This window comes from Xyrauchen texanus, chromosome 21 (assembly GCF_025860055.1).
Source record: "Xyrauchen texanus isolate HMW12.3.18 chromosome 21, RBS_HiC_50CHRs, whole genome shotgun sequence".
Taxonomy (NCBI): domain Eukaryota; kingdom Metazoa; phylum Chordata; class Actinopteri; order Cypriniformes; family Catostomidae; genus Xyrauchen; species Xyrauchen texanus.
In genome coordinates this window covers 9,126,689-9,149,069 of record NC_068296.1, presented here as the reverse complement: position 1 = coordinate 9,149,069, position 22,381 = coordinate 9,126,689, and the positions used below count along the sequence as shown (strand labels likewise).

At 36.5% G+C, this 22,381-nt stretch overlaps 1 protein-coding gene across 3 annotated transcripts in view; it reads left to right on the top strand.

Moving 5' to 3' along the window:
* Positions 1-624: 624 nt before the first annotated feature.
* The window catches only part of LOC127661563 (A-kinase anchor protein SPHKAP-like), a 65,640-nt gene continuing 43,883 nt past the window's right edge, over positions 625-22,381 (top strand). For 2 of the 3 annotated variants that reach the window (XM_052152326.1, XM_052152324.1), the window contains exons 1-2: positions 625-782; positions 20,919-21,029. In XM_052152326.1, the coding sequence (XP_052008286.1) occupies positions 660-782; positions 20,919-21,029 (234 nt within the window). In that variant the 5' untranslated portion in view covers positions 625-659. Of the gene's footprint in view, positions 783-15,692; positions 15,796-20,918; positions 21,030-22,381 lie in introns of all 3 variants that reach the window. The other variant, XM_052152325.1, reaches the window with a different exon arrangement.

Below are 22,381 nucleotides of genomic sequence, written 5' to 3'. Positions count from 1 at the left end.
GAAAGACTCCTGTTTTTTATGTTTTTTTTTTGTTTTTTTTTGCATTATTGGGTGTGAAAATGTGCTGATGAAGCTTGAGAGGGTGGTAGCGGTTATGGTGCTGAATCAAACTAGTTATACTTACAGAGCTTTATCTCTGGGGAATCTGAGGGAACTGCTGGTCCTGTCATCTATAATGCACTAAAAAGTGTACAGTGTTGTTAAAACTAACAGTAATTTTGTGGAGGTGAGGAGTGTTTCTGTTCACATTTGGGTAGTATTTTCAGCATTGTCATACGGTTTGACATGCTATGATCCATTAAAACTATTTTGTCCAAATCTTCTAAAATTATTATAGGCCTACATGCGGTTTTATGATATCATTATTGAGAGGTAGCGTGATATTTGTTTGTAAAAATAAAGTATGCATGCGTCTTTATTAGTCTTTTTTCATGTGCCTTCCTGTGAGCATAGAAGCATACAATTTGTTATTTTTATCAAACGAAACCGCAGTGACGTGTAGTTCCCCCGCTGTTTTGATGATGCCTGACCACCGGTCCTTAGCCTTATCTGGCATGCACTACCGTATAGTCTGTGCGCAGCCCTCGCGCACGAGTATATTAACTAAAATCAAAGCACGGCGCGAGCGCTGGACATTCCTCCGCTGCTCACAGACTGTGATGTGCTCGCGCTCGGGACAGGGGGACCACCTGCACCTGGGATATAGGAATATAAGGCTACTTACTGCTCGTTTTTACCCGTGGCGGAGTGGCAGAAGCCCCTTGTCTTCTGAAAACATTGGGGTAAGTGCGCTCATTTTCCACTTAAATCATATCACGAGATAATTTGAGTTTAATGTTAACACGCGGAAGGATTAATTCAATGTACGTTCTTATTCCCTAACATGCTCCTTACTAAAATAGTTTGCGTTTTATTGGGTGTTCAAATCTAATTAATGTGTACACACACCACGAAAATTACTTTCTAATCGCTTTTAAGCAGTACAACAATTCCCCCCAAATCCTCGCCAAAAAAGTGAGCAATCCAGAGGTGTTGTTGAATACATGTTTGCATTTGCTTCATTTGCATACATTCGGATGTTTACATACAGACACGTTAATTATTTAGTGTTCAGTTATAATATCAAGCACCCAGCATTTTAATCAGGAAACTGTTTGGTCACTCTTTCAGCGTAAATGCCAAACGCGTTGTGGTGAAATTAATGGTCATGTCTTTGGATGGTTGTGTACAGAAAATAGCAGAAAATAAGATTGTCGTTTTGGATAAAATAATGTATTTATCCCAGCTGGCTCGTGATGTCGCGCATTGCACGCTCAATTTTGCGCATCTGTTCGCGCGCTGACAGTGGGGGGGAACTCAGTCCGTTTTTCTGTTTAAGAATGGACCACCGTTTATTCTTCAAAAATATTACGGTTTACTGAAATTACCATTAGAGACAACTGTGACGGAGGTATGTCATCAAAATTCATTTACAATCATTTTGAGCTGAGAAAAGCGTGTAAGTCAGGCGTGAAACAGCGGTTCTCTTCAACATTTATGGCGAGAACTCTGTGCCAACCTTAATCTCCAAACCGGTCAACAGGGTCACTTTAAAACTAAACATGACAGCGGGATTATTAAAAAACGAATTAAGTCAAATGAAGGATGAAGGACGTTTGAGAGATCACGCGCACATGCACGCGTGGAGAGCGGGAACTGCATGGACAACACGGAACGAATGTCGTTATATGTCAACTAATATATAATATATATTAATATCAACTGTAATGTAATTTATAATGTAACAAATAATTTTATTTGTGGTATTTATTTATTTTTTGCATTTAATGCTGTAGTCACTCGGTCATTTTAGAACTGTTCAAATCTCTGTAAAATAATTCCAGAAAAGCTATACATTAGGCCAATACAATTACCTTACTGTAATGTGTGTCTTTCTTGATATATCATACCTGCCTGTGGGACAGCTAGGGTCTGTAAACAACAACAACAAACAAAAAGTAAATGGAACAGATCGCTCTTTTGTAGCCAATCAAATGAGAGGATCCTCTTGCAGACTATAGCGCCATGATGTTGTGGATCTTATCCTCTGCATACTGGATTTTGGTGACATAGTGGATGTTTTGGTTTTTATGCGTTACACTGAGTACATAATTACTTAGCATTAAAGTGTTACACTGAGACATTTTTTTTTATATAGCTTAGCTTTAAAAAATTTTATAACCATGGATTTCGTAAATTACTTTTCCTAGATTTTCCTCTTCACAACACAGAAAGCAAATATATATATATATTAAGCAATATACCCCTCACTATAATGGGCTTCTCATTTTAACACCTCCACTGTAGATAAATGCCATGGGGTGAATTATTTGTATTTGTATATTAACATGTACTGGTCAAACATACTTAGAAGTATGCAAAAATGAAATTAAAGTGAATCTGGTGTGCTTTTAAAATGACATGCTCAGCACACAAAACCTAATGGAGCATATCTGTTACTCTGAGCAAGAGTTCTGGAGTGTATATATATATATATATATATATATATATATATATATATATATATATATATATATATATACACGGACCCGCCGGTGTGTCCTGCTGGATTTTTTCATCATTAAAGCAGAAACAACATAAATAAGTGTAAGACATCATTAGAGACTATAAAGTGCCTACTTTATTTGTGTACACTCACAATAACAACAAAACCTTGTGCTTTTGAAAAATAAAGAAAATAAAAAGGGTGAGCTTTCAGCAGTCTCTGTGTTCACGAGCATATATCTGAAACAGGTCAAAAAATGAACTGAAACGCCGCGAATACTTATCACACAAAAATATGTCTAAAGAAAGCTTAAAATGTCTACTTTGAAATAAAATAATTAAAAACAAATATTATCCTGCAATGTAAACTGTATGAAACAAAGCGACGTACAGTTTCTCCTGGCTCAGATAATTATCCCTAATGTGATCACACCCACGGGCAGAGGGTGCTATTTACATACAATAATGTGCTGAGGCGATCAATGCAAATGGTAAACGCTCCTGACTGTGCCTTAAAAACATCTAGTTCATTCACTTTTCTGTGCATTTGTAAGATCGTACAATACACAGGCGAGAAAGCTCCTGGATAGTGACGAAGAGTTAACATTTTTCTCAGAAGAAGAGCAGTACTCCAATGAATGTTTGTATTTTGAAGAGAGACTTGATCCAGCCGAGGATACAATTTCAGACGAGTAAGTAATTTAGTTTTACTTACATATTAGTTGACATGCTATTTTATATAAACATGTACATATTTTACTAGTGGGACTGTTTCCAGACTTGACAGCCAGGATTCAGAGTATTTAAATTTGAAATATGTGCGAATAGGCAAGTTTTAGTTACATTTAAATGCTGTTTTGGCTAAAGCAGGTATTTAAATTGTATGCTGTATGATATAAATATGATATGTAATATGGTATAAAAATAATATGAATGTTTAGATTATATTTTAACTAGAGTTTATGATGCCTCATCATCAATGAAGCTTGTGCTTGTAAATATGTGTTCAGGTTAAATGAGTAAAATGCACTTTAAATATGCCCATATTAGAAAATCAGCATATTATAATGATTTCTGAAGGATCATGTGACTCTGAAGACTGCAGTAATGATGCTGAAAATTCAGCTTTGATCACAAATTGCATTTTACAATATATTCAAATAGAAAACAGTTCTTTTAAATTGTAAAATGAGTTCACAAAATGTTTTTACTGTATTTTAGATCAAATTAATGCAGTCTTGGTGAGCAGAAGAGACTTCAATTTAAAATTAAGTAAAGTCTTAATATAAAGAAAATGTATCAGTCAGATTACTTCTTTTAACTTAAAACTTGATTTTGATCATTAAGTCTCCTCACATTCATTCTCTTTCTGTCACATTCCTCAGTGATAGGCCCAGGGGAGGGTTTTTTCTCCTCAGGTGTTTATTACAATCAATATGCATGATAGTTCACGCCTCCTCGCATATGACCTTTCTAACAGTGTCTTACTAAGTTAAATTACTATATTGTTTTGTATGAATGAGTGATCATTTTGTAGCAAAAACTACTAAACTCTACAAGATCCAGTTCTCAGAAGGCTTGTGGACAAATGTTTATTATGTGTTATATGGCCTTATTTCAATTACTTAAAATTGTACACGTCAATGTAAACCTGCGTCAGACATGCTTGTTGCTGACCTCGATATTGTCCATTGCGTTTACATGCGTGTTTGTTTACATAAGAATGAATGTCATCAACATTTTAGCCAGTCGTGCTGCATCTGTGCTCTCGTCTGCTCTTTTTTTGTCAGAGGTGGGGCTCAGGCAGCTCCTTCACACACACACACACACACACACACACACACACACACACACACACACACACACACACACACACACACACACACACACACACAAACAAAGCGGACAGCGACAGGTGAAGATTACATGTTACTCGAGGCTAATAGGTGTTTTAATACAGGGCTCGACATTAACGCTTATCAAGCGTGGACATTTTTCATGAGGAAATAAAGAGAATTTTACTTGAACGACCAGACTTTAAGTAGCCTAATTAAAATCTCAGTAATGAATGTTAGCTCAATAAAGCTGGATAGTGGGTATTGAGCACAATTATTTAAAAAAAAATGTATCCCCTTTTCTCCCCAATTTTGGAATGCCCATTTCCCACTACATACTAGGTCCTCGTGGTGGCGTGGTTACTCACCTCAATCCGGGTGCGAAATGTGCCGAATGGGCCCCGATAAGCAACAATGAGCCGCTGCGTTATGCTGAACGAACCACAAAACTGCGCCGCGATATGCAGAAAAGAACAGCAAACCTCTATAGCATCGTCCTCTCTCACTCTCACCTTCACTCATGGTTCAGCGTTCAGCAGCTTTTCAGTACAAGCAGTGCGTGTATCTACTGAACTTTAGATTTTACATATACAAACGGGTATAAACATGTTAATTGGACATGAGAATTACATTGTACCACATCTTTATAAGCAAGCGATGCGTTAAATCTATTGCTCCTGTTTATAATCAACAATGCTGTCTTCATCGCAAGCATGCAACGTTGGAGAAATCTAATTTTGTCTTGTCAAATCATGACGCTCCCTCATAAAACAGCAAGAAAGGCAGAAATTGTAAAAAAAGGCTTTGTGTAATAAAACCTTTTGTAGAGTGAAGAGAAACGCTTAAAACAGACGTATGCACTCGTTACATCCCTCATCTTTCTACCACTCCATCTAATGTATGTATCCTTGGTAATTTCTCTGCCATGTGAATCAGTCAATTTTAATTGTATTAAAATTATATATTAAAGTATATAACAATATACATTATAATAATAACACTATAAAATTAATACATTTCATTTGTTAACATTAGTTATCTACATCAGTTAACATGAACTAACAATAAACACCACTTTTATATAATTTATTAATCTTGGTTAATGTTAATTCCAACATACAGTATATAAATAAAGTTTCATATATTCAAATAAAAAGTTGTATATGTAAACATTAGTTTATGCAGTATAAACTAACAATGAACAATTGTATTTTTATAGTAACTAAGATTAACTAAGATTGATAAATGCTGTAAAATACTGTTAATTTTTAATTCATGATAGCTAATGCATTATCTAATGTAACTGAACCTTATTGTAAAGTGTTACCAAAAATCATGTCATCATTACTCACCTTCATGTTGTTCCAAACCTGTCTGACTTTCTATCTTCCATGGAACTCAAAAGAAGATGTTAGTGAGAATGTTAGTTTCAGTCTCAATCCACTTTTATTTAATTGAGGATGCAGTGACAGTGAATAGTGACTTTGACTAACATTCTGCCAAAAATCGAATTCTTTGTTCCTCAGAGAAATTCATACAGGCTTGAGGGTTAGTAATGATTTACCATTTTTCTGCACTGTGTTCTTAATCCCTATCAGGTGTAAATGATGACGATGGAGGCTTTTCTATTTTTTTCTTTCTTTTCGTACTTTCTTTTGTTTTTGTCTCAAGACAAATAACTTTTTTTAGCCAATTTACTAGCACATGACCATGCTTAATATCGAGCCCTGTAATTGGTGTTTTCTTGATGACTGCATAATTCCAGCCAGAAAGTTTGGAAGTAGAAGTCCAAATGGATGGTGTGGGAACATTTTAGCCTTAAGCCGAATGAGAGAGGAGAGCCAATTAATGTGACCGAGCCAGTATGCCAACTTTGTTTAAAAACAATACATAAACTAACCTAAAAGCTCATCTAAAACATAACCATCCCATCCAGTTTTCCAAGCTGGGAACACAAACCACAGTTGGAGTCGCAATTAAAAAAAACTATTTATTTTGACATTCCGATTCCAATGTCTGAATATTCTTAAGATTTAAATGTTCATTGCTCTTTGAAAGGGTGCACTAGTATATTATCATTACATCAGAGTAATAAAATGGTCTTAAAATGACAATAATATTGTTTAGAGCAATTATTTCTCTAGATCCGAAAGTTGTTGAGGGGGAGGGGGGGTGTTCACTGTCCTTTTCTGCATATCGTGGCACCATTTTGTGGTCCGTTCTACATAACGCGGCGGCTCATTTGAGCTTGTTGCGGCCCGGCACATTTCGCGGCTGACCCACCGGCCTGCTCAGTTCTCCCGATTGCCTATCCGCCCATGATCGGCCCCAAAGTGCGTTGGCCCACCGGGAAAATGCCCGGTATGCCAGATTACCAGTCTAGCCCTGATCAAATGTCTTTAAAAAGAGCGCAACAGCGCCAGCCTACTGATTCAGCTACCTGGGTTACGGAAATATCTTTCCCATTCATTTTTCCCATAGACTTTTAATACAATCCTGCATAAAAGAGTTGTAAGCCATGATCCAAGTCAACCAGCTCTCAGGTAAATTACAACACTTTGTTTTGAGGTAAAAAGTATTTGCAAATTAGACTAAAAGAAAAAGGTACAATACTATATATATATATATATATATATATATATATATATATATATATATATATATATATATATATATATATATATATACCTATTGAAAATACCTCTTGTTTGTTTGGCATTGAACATATAAAAATTAATAAAAATATATTTATATATATTCTCTGTTGGACCATGTGTGTTGTAATTTTTTATCAGGAATTCCACTAACAAACATGATTTTTAACAATGAAGTTGAAATAATGCAGACTTGTGGCTTCAAATAAGGCATATACTTTCGATGAACAACTTATTGTTGAAAATCAATTAGTCTATGGAAAAAATGTATAGGATTTTTACTTCCGGAACCAGACTATTGCACTCTGTTCCTGCAAGTTCAGGTTTGACATGTCTTAGGAGGCAGGTTTTAAGAGAGAGCGTGTGTGATTGATGGAAGCGGTCTAACAGTCCTTATACACAGTAGCGTCATATTTGATTGAATTGACGTGAATGAAAATTAGGCTGTGAGGTATAGACTTACAGTCTCATCAATGCCATGCACTGTATAAATCTGTGTAAAGCTCGTAGATCACATCTCATTTTCCACAACTCATGTTTTCTGGATTTTTTGTCAGCTTAAATTTCTTGGCAAGATATTCAGTCAGCGGAACTGGAAAAAACTGGCTGAATTTCCATTGCTCATAACATCATATCAGTGAAGCCACTGCGCCGCCATATTACTATGCCCAAAAATTCCAATGCCCTCTCTTTGTACAGCCTAGGTTTTGTCCCGTTTGGTCATAGGGTCGAATTTTCTACACTGTTGCCTCCATTTTGCATGGTCTGCTGCATCCTCTCTGGTGACATTGGCTGCATGCATGTCTTCCTTTATCTGATCCAGCCATCGTTTCTTTGGTCTTACCCGTGCCGCATTCGTGCATCTCATATTGAATGAGTGAATGAACGAACATTACATTTGTTTTGCACTTTTCTGATGCTATACTCAAAGCGCTTTACACAGTGAACAGGGGACTCTCCTCAACCACCAACATTGTGCAGCATCCACATGGATGATACGACGGCAGCCATAGTGCACCGGTATGCTCACCACACACCAGTTATTGGTAGTGTGGAGTGATAGAGCCAATTAATGGATGGGGATTATTAGGAAGCCATGATTGATAAGGGCCTATGGGGGGAATTCGGCCAGGAAAACAGGGTTACACTCCTACTCTGTTCGAGAAGTGTCCTGGGATTTTTAATGACCACAGAGTGTCAGGACCTCGGTTTAACGTCTCATCCAAAGGACGGTGTCTTTTTACAGTATAGTGTCCCCATCACTATACTGGGGCATTAGGACCTACACAGTCGCAGGGTGAGCACCCCCTGCTGGACTCCCTAATACCTCTTCCAGCAGCAACCTTTGTTTTCCTAAGAGGTCTCCCATCCAGGTGATATGGCTGTTGGCATTGTTTCACCATCAACTGTGACATAGGATCCAAGGTATTTAAATTCTGTTACCTTGTTAAGTTATCCATCTACATAGATGGTGCCATATGTCTGGTCTCCACATTAGAGAGACTCTGTTCTCTTGATGTTGAGCCACATCCCATATTCACCCAGTCTCGTATTCCACGCCTGAGATTGTTGTTCTTAGGTGTGTCACATTTTGTCTGCCATAATGTCTAACATAATCTGCGCGGAGATGTGTCCATGGGTGTCTGGTTTTGATGTCTGCTGTCGCTGTATCCATGCAGAGTATGAACAGCAGAGGCGATAGTGTAGACCCTTGATGGACTCCTACCTTAATGTCAAAGGGTGCCGAGACTTCTGCTGCATACCTGGCTTCACTGGTTACATTTTTGTACAGCAGTTGGATCCATTTGACATATGTTTCCGGTACTCCATGGGCTTGCAATGACTGCCAGATCAGCTCATGTTGTACAAGACCAAAAGGTTTCTCTATGTCTAGGAAGGCCAGGTGGATGCTCTTTCTCTTTTTGTGATGTCATTCCATCAGTAGTCGAGCTGCATGGATAGCATCTGTTGTCCCGGATCCCTTTACAAAGCCATATTGATTTGCTGTGATGTAACAATGTCCCTGATGCACTTGTCCAGTACTTGTTTGAATATCTTCATTGTGTGGCACAGGAGGTGTATAGGTCTGTAGTTGGAGCAATGTCAATGAATGCTCCAACTACAGACCTATACACCTCCTGTATAGGTCTGTAGTTGGAGCATTCATTGACATTGCCTTTGCCTTCCCAAATTGGGAGTGTGGTGCTTGTTAACCAGGAGGGTAAAGCTACAAGGAATTCTGCTCCTTTTCTCCCCATCAGTTTCCATACCTTTGTGGGGATGGCGTCAGACTCTATGGCTCCATTCTTCATCTGGCTTATTGCGGTTGCCACTTCTGTTGTGGTTATGGGTGGTACTGGGCCAAATATTGGTGTAGGTATGGCTGGGCATTGGAATTCTTCATTGCAGATGTCAGCAAAATTATCTTACTAATGTTGCTGAATTTCCTCGGGGGTTCATAGCAGTTGCTGGATCCTGTATTGCTCTGTGCGGCATTTGGGCCAGACTATAGATCTTATTGGTACCTTTGAATGTGTTCAGTTGATCATAGAGGTCTTGGTATTGGGCTGCCCTGGCTGCTGCGACCTCTCTCTTTGCTGCAGATTTCACCTCCTGCTGGCAGTTTAACATTGCTTCAGCGATCCAGTTCTATGTATATTGTATATCAGTGGGCCTATTCAATTGCTTAGTCTTGCGTAAGTTAACAAAACAGCTGAAATTGCTTTCAGCACACAAACATGGTTTGCTGGACGGGTATATACTAACGTCTAAAATTATAGAGATTGTCGGTACTACTTATTTTCATTTTGATCTGATTTAATATCAAGGCCAATATTATATAATAATATACCATACATTAATATTTCAATAATATACCTTTATTAAATAATTTTTTGGCAAATCCTTGTGATAAAATTAGTCATTTTAAATATTATTTTTAACCCACACCCCACCTTTTTTAAATGTATAGTCATGAAAAGAAAAAATATTAGACTTCTGTTTTGTTTAACCTTTAGAAAATTAACCATGGTTTTATGGTTTATGTGACAGCTTGTGTCTTTCAGCAGCTCATGCGTTAAGATGAGTGGAAGAACAAATAGTTTCTATCCTTTGCAACCATTTGCTAATATATACTTATTTTTTCACTCTGATGCTTATAATATGCATTAATTTTCATGATAACTAAATAATAATACCAATAGTTAGATATTTTTTTGAATAGATATTTTTCTGTGAGGATAGATACTTCCAAAACTGATGTTGATTGAGAATATCGATACTTTAGGATTGATCCGCCGATCCCTAACATTGAACAAGACGGGAATAAAACAGCATTAATTTGCAGACTCTCTTGCATGCTGATCCTGTGATTGAGGGACTGAAAAAACTGAATGTGTGAAAGTTTGTCATGAATGAAACTCGCATACATTGGTTTGTGGATTCTTGCTGAGTCTGTGATTGACACTGAGAAAATGTAATGCACGTGTGACAGGTCGTTATGAGTATAAAAAACCATACTAGCATGCGTTTTGTCCTTGCTTGCATGCATGCGTGCGTGCGTGTGTGTTTAATGAAATTTCAGCAACATTAGTGCCATTAGTGTCTGCTCACTATAAAATGTGTAGTGTCCAGCACGCTATTTTTGTTGATAAATAATAACGACCCTGTCAAAGAACTATCTAGTGAATGCGCCTCGGCCCCAGACACATCAGAACACATCACACATCTGCGCTCATCTCCTCAGGGGATAATTGAGGTTTTGTCAAGAGTGTTGCATTTGGGATATCTTTCATGTTATAATCCCATCACATGCTACTGTAATGAGGATCTGCTTTTTACCAAAAAACATATAACATTACTAAAGGTTTTAGTTTTAGCCAAAATCAAGATTAATACAACTTCTGGAAGTTAACTTTGTAAAATTTAAACGCAGATGCTTACTCGACACGTTTAAGGAGAAAATGCAAAAAATTCAGCTGAAGGTTTAAATGGCTGATTCACCTTTTTTACACTAGTAGAAAAACTTAAGCGAAATTGAACAGACAGAACTTGCCAATTCAGCTTGAAAAATCACTTAAACCTTTCCAAACATCCATAGAATTCATTAATACAAATTTATAGCTAACAATTATCGAAACTGCATTCTCCAACTAAAGTGACAAGCTAAATGAGCCAAACTCAAAGTTAACTAGGCTTTAAAAAGAAAACAGCTTTGACATCTAAACTGCAAGACCTTGAAAAACATAACTAATGAAGGCTTGTGTATCTTCTCATTAAGAAACTCTGTTTTGTCATAAACATGGCTGCTCTGACTCTTAGGGGGTATTTACACTTGGTTTCTTCATGCATTTTTACTGATCGGATTGCTATCCGATTGAATAAGCACATTCCATTTACACTTGGCCACATCAATGTGTCTCCGCCAAATGGATATAAATCCAATCTTCAATTGAAAAAATGTAAATTATAAAAAAAGATGTAATTATATTATTACTTACCCCCACATGTTGGGTATTTTTCCCCTTGGGGCATGTCATAGTTCAGATATGTTCATACGCGTCAGCTGCACTTAATGTAAAGTTTCATTTTCTGCAGCGATCTGTATCAAATAAATGAAGAAAAATGTTCTGTCTCAACTACCATGCGCATCCGTTTCTTAATTTGTTATTATTTATTGCTTGACGCGAGCCCTATGCAAATTCTTGGTAACAGCTGTTATGTTTTGCATATGCTGACTTAGCACTGTTTGGGCAGAGTAAAGTTTACATATGGCTTGAACAGCCAGATGCATTTACACAGCAGTTATGTCTGGAATGCTTTTGTCTGGAATTTATATCCATCTCAAATCTGTCATGGAGGGCACTTGCACATGGTCTTTTCATGATTGGATTGCAATCAGATCAGCCAAAAACACATGACGTGACCAAGTGTAAATACCTCCTTAAATTACCAAAGCATTGTTGGAAGGGATTTGAAGTACGTTCCTCGCATTTTCAAATCCATCTTCTCTATCAACTGAGCCACATATTGGGGGTATTTACACTTGGTCAATTCATGCGTTTTTACTGATCAGCTGAAGTCACTTGAAATAAAAAAAAATGATCACGTCTTTTAAATTTGCTGCCTGGCATTAGCATAATAGTGAATTCTATCTTATTTGTATATAGCACAGGAATTGAAGATCGGATTTATATCCGTTTGGCAGAGACACATTGATGTGGCCAAGTGTAAATCGAATGTTCTTTTTCAATAGGATAGCAATCTAATCAGTAAAAATGCATGAGAAGTGACCAAGGGTAAATACCCCCGTTATGGCACTGCTTGTAGTTGCAGACCTTTTGAGTGTTTATTGGCTTGTTTAATGCAAAAAGATCCCTAATGAGTCTCTCAAGGCTCACCGTTAATCCCTGATAGAGACTAAAAAATATTCTAAGACAGTTTGGGTTAATATAAGACAACATCCCAAGATAGCACCTCTGAACTAAGTGGTTAAGCCTTCTTTGCTTGAGTGTTTTTTCCTCAATGTATAGCTTATATTATATGTAGGACTGTCAATTGATTGAAATGTTTAATTTATTAATTATGTGATGTGCTGATTAATTTATCAAATTAATTTCATATCAATATTTACAAAGATAGGTCCCCAAATAAATGTAGTTTAGAATATAATAATTTAAATATTTATAAATATAAATGTAATAAATAATGCAATTCAGATAATTATTTTACATTATACTTTACATTATATTGTGGCAGCTGTAACGTTGCTGGCAGGCAATGACACAGGAGTAGATGAAGACAGTGATGTAAGAACCCAGGTGTGGTTTATTTACAAAGTTATATCCAAGAACCCTAACTTTAAATGTGAACAAAACATAAACATGAACTTGACTAAGCTTGACTTGACATGGCTTGACTATGAAACAAAACATAAACATGACTTGACTAAAGAAACAATATTACGCCAACAATACTCGACAAAGGACAATGGCAAACATGAGGTCTTAAATACAAGACATGGGGGAACATAAACTAATGTACAAACAGAACTCTAAACATGATAATTAAACAATAAACCAATGAAAACAAGACTATGGAGGGACAACAGGATATCACATGACGAGATAAGGAAGTGAACACTTTTCTAAATAAAAGGACCTGAAGACATGAACAGGACTAACTTATCAAGGCTGGAAAACTAGGGCTGCCTTCCAGGGATCCTCACAATTTAGATGGCCTTCGACGGTGCTTGATGACGTGGCAGCCAAGATATCCAGCTAACTAGGTTCTAGCCTTTCCGATTGAGAAGCACCCAGTGTGTCATATGTGGAAGGCTGACCTGCCTGCTTGTGGGTTTGTCGAGCAGTGTTGTCTGTACAGCTGGAGTGCTGATTGTCTTCTCCTGCTTCAAGGTGGTACATCAACCTTGAATTGTTCCAATGGTAGGAACATTCTTTATTACAGAATTTGTGTAAAGGTTAGAGTGTTATTTTTCATATAATTATTCACACTAAATTAAAATGTTAAAACTACAGCCCTAATAATTTGTTATCTAACCTTTATTACCTTGAGGAAAACCCAGTAGAACCAGACCTTTTGGTGGGTTCAAGTCCTCCTGGAAAGTGAATATGTACGAGCTGGTAAACCATAAATATGATGTGATGTGATGTGATGTGATGTGATGTGATATACGGTCAAATGATTTAGTCAGAAAAACTGACCCGTTATTTAATTTTCTTTTTCACTTATAGTGAAGGCAGGAAGCTTTTTTAGCACCAATGCAACAAAATGAAGAGCAAAGCCACACATTAGGTGTGTAATTAATTCTTTATACAGTACTGCGCAAAAGTTTTAGGCACTTGTGAAAAATGGTGCATAGTGAGGATGTCTTCAAAAAATAATGACATAAATAGTTTTCATTTATCAATTATGTTCATACAAAGTCAGTTATGTTCATACAAAGTCCAGTAAACATAAAAAAGCCAAATCAATATTTTATGTGGCCACCTTTGCTTTTAAAACAGCCTCAATACTCCTAGGTACACCTGGACACAGTTTTTCTTCCTTGTTGGCAGATAGGATGCTCCAAGCTTCTTGGAGAATTCGCCACAGTTCATCTATCTATTTAGGCTGTCTCAATTGCTTCAGTCTCTTCATGTAATCTCAAACTGATACGATGTTCAGTGGGGGGCTGTCCTTCTATTCTAATCTTTTCTATTTGCAAAAGTAATGTTTGGGAGTCTACAATGTATTTTTCCAATTGACACACAAAAGCTGAAGATATAAATAACCATCTTAAGACAAATGTTTTTGTGAAACATCTTAAGTGCCTAAAACTTTTGCACAGCACTGTATATCTATTTTATCATTCTTGTGCTGGAAATGTAGTTTTGTTGCAAATGCTTGTCACTACATTAACCAGCTAGTCTTATCGTTATTCTTCATTAACAGTACAAAAAATGCATACAAACTAAACTGTACCGTCAAAATCCTTATATAAATCTGAATTATTTCCAATTTGCTAACAGTTTGCTTCCGCCATGATTCTTAAATTGACACGCCCCAACTCGGAAAGTCAGAGCTCAAACAAAATCACGAGTTTTCCACTTGTAATTATGACTTTGTGGTGGTCTTCATGGATGTTCAACTCGTAAATATGATCATTCCGTCATGAATAAAACGCACCATTTCTTTGTGTACACACTCAGATTGGTAAGAGAAAAGACGGGGCATGAAATAAAAAGAGTCTGCTTAACACAAAGTTAAACTGTTGACTGACATGTTTTAGAGTTCTTGTGTTTCTGAAATCAAATTTTTATATATTATAATTGTATTTTTAAAGATAACGAAGAGATGTTTTGAACGTAAAACTTGGCTTGTATGAAAACATATGACTTTTATCCCCACAGAGACCAACCAATCAACATAATTTCAAATCGATACAATATAGACGTCAAATTTTACCTCGCCTAGGAAAGGAAATGCCAGTGAACAAATTCAGTTACTCATTCCATATTTATTTATTTATTAATACAAATGCCTGGTGTTTGTCAATAAAATTTAATATGTTTCCCTTGTCTCTTTCCAAACCCCAATGTTTTCTTTATTCTGTAAATAAAGGGGTTAGACTGTATGTTCGGTTTACATTTTGGCTGAAGTCATACATTTTTGTATGAGCCAACTCATGCGATTTCTTATGATTTCGCCATCTTTTACTATCTTTTATTATTTTGACTTGTCTTGAGAAAGGGGCAAGAGAATATGGAGTTCAGATACAAATGGTCTGCAGCAGAGGGACTTCCATTGCACACTGTACAATTTTGGATAATGTTCTTTTTCTGCCACATCAGAGAACTGGGTGATAAACTATGTTATTTCATCCTTACTTAATGTACCCCTAGTAGCAAATTAATCCTGTAGAAGTTAATTAAACAGTCCATGTTCCATTTTCTTCTCCTTTCCCACTCTCGCTTTCTCTCTTTTTGACTGTGCCTTTATCCATAAATGTCACAGAAAGAGAAATAAAGAAGCTAATTTTTCATTTACATCATTTTACCCAGACATTTTAAAAGTCACTGGCCATTTGGGCACTTCTTCAATTTGTATGGTTTACAGTCTCTCTCTCTCTCTTCTCTCGTTTTTTTTTTTTTTTTTACAGTAATTTCCAATCGTCTGCCATGTATGAGGGGTCTGAGTCCGTGGACACACAGGAAGTTAGAACTGAGAGCACCCTTGGGTCCTCTGTCTCCACCTGCAAGAAGGTGCATAGCCATGTGTGTGTGTGTGTGTGTGTGTGTGTGTGTGTGTGTGTGTGTGTGTGTGTGTGTGTGTGTGTGTGTGTGTGTGTGTGTGTGTTTACCACTGTATTATATCAAGGCTCTGCACTATACATAAAAGCAAACACTTCTAGCTACCCAAGCACAATTTATTTTGTCGTTGCATTCCAAAAGCATGTGTTGCATTTTCAGAATTGCAATAATGGGCAATCAGTCCATTTTAATTTCTTCTTCTACAATCCGTTTTCTCTTTCATGTTAACTACTATCATGGTGGAACAACAGTATGAAGAGAATCTTGTTTAGCAAATTAAAGTTAGGTATACTGTTACCATGTTTCTAGCTAGATACCTGAATAAAAACACATCCAGTTTAATGGCACAGTCATTTGAAGGCAATTCTATCATCCTCTAGAGTACTCAGGTTTGTTATTGATACATTAATGCAAGAATACACTAAGTATGTACAAAGGGACATCACGTGCAGTGCATGGGCCAAGAATCTGCTGCTGCATATTATAGTATGTTTCGGCATTGCCTGAAGCATCATGAATGTACTGAATGCACATGGATGTGTAACAGTTTGAGGACTTGTGGTTGAGCACTAGCAGGAATATTATGCTCCAAGCAGAGGCCCATCAAAATATGATTAAAATGAAGCCTCGCTGATTGGCTGACTGCTCCCACCTGTGCACGGACAGAGACTGGCTTTTTACTCAGTAGGCAGCTGCACTACAAGTCAGGTTACATTAGCTCAATGTAAATTCAATGTAGAAAAAGGAAAGGCTAAAAAAAGAGGGAGGGAGAGAAAGAGGGAGTGTGACAGAACAAGAAGCCTGATTTGTTGAACGTCTCCCTTGTCTTCTAGCCCTTTTTACTTTATATCTCTTTCAACCAAACCGCTTTATTAGCGGATGGGTCCTAAAGTAAAGTGGCTCCTGTGGGAGCAGATCCAAGATCGGTGGAAGGGGAAGTTATTATATCGCCATACTGTAATAATAATTTTTGTAGCTCTCTCTCTTTTAATCAGGAGATGGGCCATTACTGATGGAAGCAATCTTCTTGACATTTATTTATTTTTTTATAATATTTTGTGCCAAAAGTTACTGATAGCGTGAACTGATCCACTCTGCAATATTCAGTAGGGTTGGGAACTGAGAACCTATAAAAAACCTAAAAACTCTGGAATCGAATTATTTCATAATATTTAGTTCCATTAAAAGTTTTTGAACATCCACATTCTTCTGCCCTTGCAGATGAAACGCCATACTAAAAGTCCCTTATTGTTGCCTAAAGCACTATTCAGTGGCAATTAATGGCAAAGTAAATTTTATTTATTTTGTGTTTTCAGACAGAATTGAATGTGATGAGAGAGAAAGACTGGGTGCCACCAGAAATACATAGACAACACATCTTTCTATTGCATTGTTCATGCTAGTTGCGTGCAACAGCAAACATAAAGCAGGGAAAGTGTAGTCTCACTTTTGAATAAATGACTCTGAGCCAAAATTACACTAGTTAAAGCTTGATTCCATGTAATGTGTGTGAGAAGACGAGATCCATGCAATCCATTTGTCAATGAATAATGTCTAATCCACTTTATATTAGGTGGCCTTAACTACTATGTACTTAACCATTTGGTACAATTGGTATTTATTATGTACATACATGTTGTTGTATTGTAATTACATTTAAAGTACTTGCTTTTAATTACATTTGTAGTCACACTGTCAACTTTAATCCTAGCCCTAACCTAACCCTTACCCCAAAACCTAACTCTAACCCCTAATCCTAACCCTAACCCTACCCTTACTCCTAAAACTACCCATACCTCAAACTCAGTAGCAGTAAATGTAGGAAATTTGCAGAACAACATGTAGTTACATAGTAAATACATAGTCTTGTATGTATTTAATGTTAGTACATAGTATGTATTTAATGTTAATTAAATAACGCTACCTAATAAAAAGTGTCATAGTGTCTTTAATACCCTTTCTGTTCTTTATAGTAAGTTGTTGATCAAAAACAAATAAAAAATAGAAACATTTCATTTTAATCACACACAGCACAGATGCATTAAAGAAGCAGTCCAACTCCTCTCATTAAGTACTCAACCAAAACAGTTCTGTGACATGCTCACTAAACTGACACTATTCTTAAAGAGTGTAAACACATAAATGTATATAGTTGAACTCTTTTGGCATGTTTTGTTGGCCGCAATTCTATGATTGGTGGATCTTTCTCTGCAGGATCATGGTTAGTGTAGTTATTCAGCACAAATTCGGCTATTAAAAATTCAATTGAAAAATGCATTCTGATGATTAAAATAGAAACATTTGCAATTGAGAAACAACCTGTCTTTAAAGGTTCATAAGTTGTTAAAAATCAACCGTCAGATCCTGCCAGAAGTGATGACAGCAGGGGAGCGGAGCCTACCCCCGCCCAGGATGGGACCTAAACTGGTGGGATGGAGTGGAGGGGGGTGAAAATAATGGAAGTATGCCAACAATGAGAGACAGCTGAGAAGGCTTTTAAAGTGGAGGCTGTATTGTGATTGGATGAGATGCCTGATAGTCTTAAATCAGTGTAATTACTGATTTACTGATTTTCCATACAAAAAAGTATGTAAAGATGTACAATTAGAACAGAGTTTTGTCGCACTAAATGGTAATTCAATAATAATAAAAAAACTTTAAAACATATGACCATAAAGTAGTATTATTTTTGTTAAGCATATTTGTGGAATCAGTGTGAATAAAAGTGGAATCAGAATCAGAACCAGAATCATACATTTTCTCACAATTCCCATCACTACTATCACTACTAATGGGTATAGCATGGTCACACTTTTGGAGAGTTTGGCTTCCTATACAGCTCATATCTAAATAATTAAGGCTGTGTAACTACAAGGAAGGGTCACTGTAAAAGGTTAATTTGCATGCAGATGCACTTGACTTCAACATTTTTAATTAAACTACTAAGTCAAATAAATGCATATTAAATGAATCTCTCTTCCTGTTATCGATTGTTTGCAAACAATTACCCCACTAGCGTATTAGTTTTGTCAGCAGTTTGTTCATGCTGAACCATGATGCAACCGTCCAAGCAACCCTGTCATATGGTTGTCTTTGCCAGGAAAGCAGTTAGTACAGATGGCACACACAGCGAGGGGATAGAAAATACACACATGTGCTCAAGCATAAAAACACACATATAAACACCCACAAACTCCATCTAATCAAAGGAAGTAAATGCATGCATTAACTGTCAAGAGAGTATACACAGCAGCACACAGACATGAGAGTACACAGGATTATGTTTATTCCTTAAATACACGTTTAATTTTATAATGCTTATAAAGTCTCAAAATGTATCATGAATCAAGCTGAAGGTTACATACACATACGCACAGCACACACACTCTTAACGGGTGATCTGCACATATGTGTTCATGACGTGTTATGAAAGTAATGCCAGTCACATTCTAATGACAGTTCACTGAAGGGGCACACACTTATCAGTTCATTAATAATCCATAACTGACTGAAACATGCTTACTTGGCTGTGAAGCTAATGTGTTGCACACGGTTACAAAACAGTGATGACAATATTGCCAGACTTAGTGTATTATAAGGTCATATTAAATGTTTATATGCAAATTATTTTACAAATGACCAAACATCAAATTCATGGTGGGGTCAAAGAGTACTATGAACAGAGATAGGGTCTGATTGTCAATAAAAGGCACATGATACTGAATTGGAATGTTAAATAGGGTGTTTTTATGTGTGGGCGGATTTAGGTGGTTTATGAGGATGTTTTTTTAGGTTACAGTAATTACAAGGGCATTATGCTATAAATGTTGTTCATGAGGACATTTGTAGTGTCCCCATAATTCAAATAGCTTAAAAAACATACTAAACAATGTTTTTTTTTTTTTTTTTTATGTAAAAATGCAGAAAGTTTTTTTGTGAGGTTTAGGAGTAGGGGTAAGGGATAGAATCTATAGTTCGTACAGTATAAAAATCATTATGTCTATGGAAAGTCCTCATAGCAACAGCCACACCAACGCGCGTGTGTGTGTGTGTGTGTGTGTGTGTGTGTGTGTGTGTGTGTGTGTGTGTGTGTGTTCAAGTAACCTTACATGTCTGAAGAGACACTTGTGAATATGTGATAAAGGTAAAAATACTTCAATGGTAAGAGAAAGTGAATTATATTATACTCGTAGCTCGATGTACTGCAGCAGTTTAGTTCATAATAATCTAAGTAATGCATATTCTAAAGTATTCTGCTTACTTAATGTTGTTATTCTGTGCTGTTATTTTATATTTTAGTCATTTGGACAGTGTGGCCCTGGCTACTCATAGTATTAACATTCATCTTGGGTGATCCAATCTCAAGTGGACAGTGCTAAATGCAGGTGTAAACAACGTTGATATCCTCAAACCACATTCATAGGTGGTCAGGGACAAATATGACCACATTGCATTTATAGTGTAAACGCTAAAATGTCCTGATGCGTCACGGACAACAGCGAAGGACAGCTTACTCATACGTAATCATTGCTGCAAAACTAGTGTTGTAAATTTTGCCAGCTATGTATGACTTTAAAATAAATAACTACCCAATTGGGAATTTTGGCAAAAGCCAATGCAAACAGATGCATAAGATATCACAGAACATGTTCAGGATGCCTGATATCAACATGCAGTGACAAACTGTAGATCATGTGAAACATAGAGGTGCTTGACTGAAATAACAATGAATATTCCACTAGAAATGTCACATTTGCAGTGAGATTAAAATATTTTTTATACAAAATCTAAAATGTATTTTTACTTTTTTGTATTTTGTCAACATACACTGTCATTATAAAATTATAAAAAGACATTCCCCTTGTCGAAATCTAATCACAAGTGGTCTGAAGTGATGCATTTGAGACGCATGTTAATACCAGGAGTAAACAGCAATCAGTCTCGGCTGACCACTTGTGACTGGATCATCCGAGATGAATGCTAATGTCAGTTGTAAACACTTCCCGTAAGTCCTCAGTTTCACTTATTTGTAAATGTTGTCCCCCAGTCTGAACATATGTGTGTGTTTATGTCAGGTTTTGTGCAGTAACAGTGTTCTGGATTCATCTGATTACTGGTTGAAAAACGATAAGGCGCTCTGCAGAATCGGATTCCTGGAGGACCAGCATGACGGCGGATGCCCGACAGTGAGTCTCTTACACAAACACATAGATATGCTGAAGTAGTGTATGTACGTATGTCCATACATGTGATTAACGTTGTGTGAGTATATTTAGTATACGGATGACTGTGTGGAAGTGTAGTGGCATTTATATTGTGTATAGCCTCCCACTTATAAATGCTGTCTTGATTGGGGTGATAATATTGGCTAAGGCTGAATAATATATGCGGTAATTTTCTGAACCAAGGGAATGCATTTAGCTGCACATGGATAACTGTTGCACTAAATGCAGGACAGGATAATTAGAGTCTAATGACAGATTTTACACCTCATTTTACTTTAATGACAAGTTTCTTGTCTCATGTAAATGATGGTGAAATATTCAGAATCTGCTCTCATCCTGCTGTGCATAACATTATGGCATTCTAGCAGTTCTGCTCATTGTGGATGTCACAGTACCGGTCTCATTTTCTGTTTAATGGTAATTTTATTTAAATTTTATTCAAGGATTCTTGAGCATTAAAGGCCTTTGTGGAATTCTTGTGAGCACTGAAGCGTTTAACAATTTTTACCAGAATTTAACTAAGTCAATTAATGAATTAAATTTGGGGAATGCAACAGACTTCTTTTAAAATATACTATAGAGCGCAACAGTGCCAACCCACTTTTTCAGCCTTCTTGTTTCAGAAGTATTTTTCCCATAAATGTTTGTCAATAGGTATTTCATAAAATCCTTCTTTCTAAGCCATGAACCAAACCAATCAGCTCTGAGGTCAATTACAGCATTATAATAATAATTTATTTGACCAAAAAAGTATTTGAAAATCAGATTAAATGGTACTAAAAAGTGTACTGAAAGGTGCTATGAGTAATTTTTACACCTACAGAAATAAAAAGTACTTTAGATAAATTTGATTATAAAATGATGCACATTAGATAAATATTCAGTTCATACCAGTGGATTGGAAAAAGGTGTTTTATTCTACATTTTATTTATTCTACAATGTAGAATGGTGACTGCTACTTTGAGGTCTTATGTCCAGCCACATCTTGAAATTCAACTGAGCTAATAAACATAAACATAATGCATTCACACTGATAGGTATTACTGTTGTCTTGTAAACAAAAATTACTTAGTGCACCTTTAAAGGAATAGTTTGCCCAAAATAAAAATAAAAATTCTATAATCATTTACTTACTTTCATGTCATTCCAAAATCATATGACTTTCTTCTGCAGAACATAAAATCAGATATTTTAAGGAGTGTTGTGAATACTGATTTTCATACAGTATAATAGTAGTTGATTGTGACACACTTTTTACACATCACCCAAAAGTTTAATAAAAGCTGTCCATTTGATCGTGCGTCATATTCCA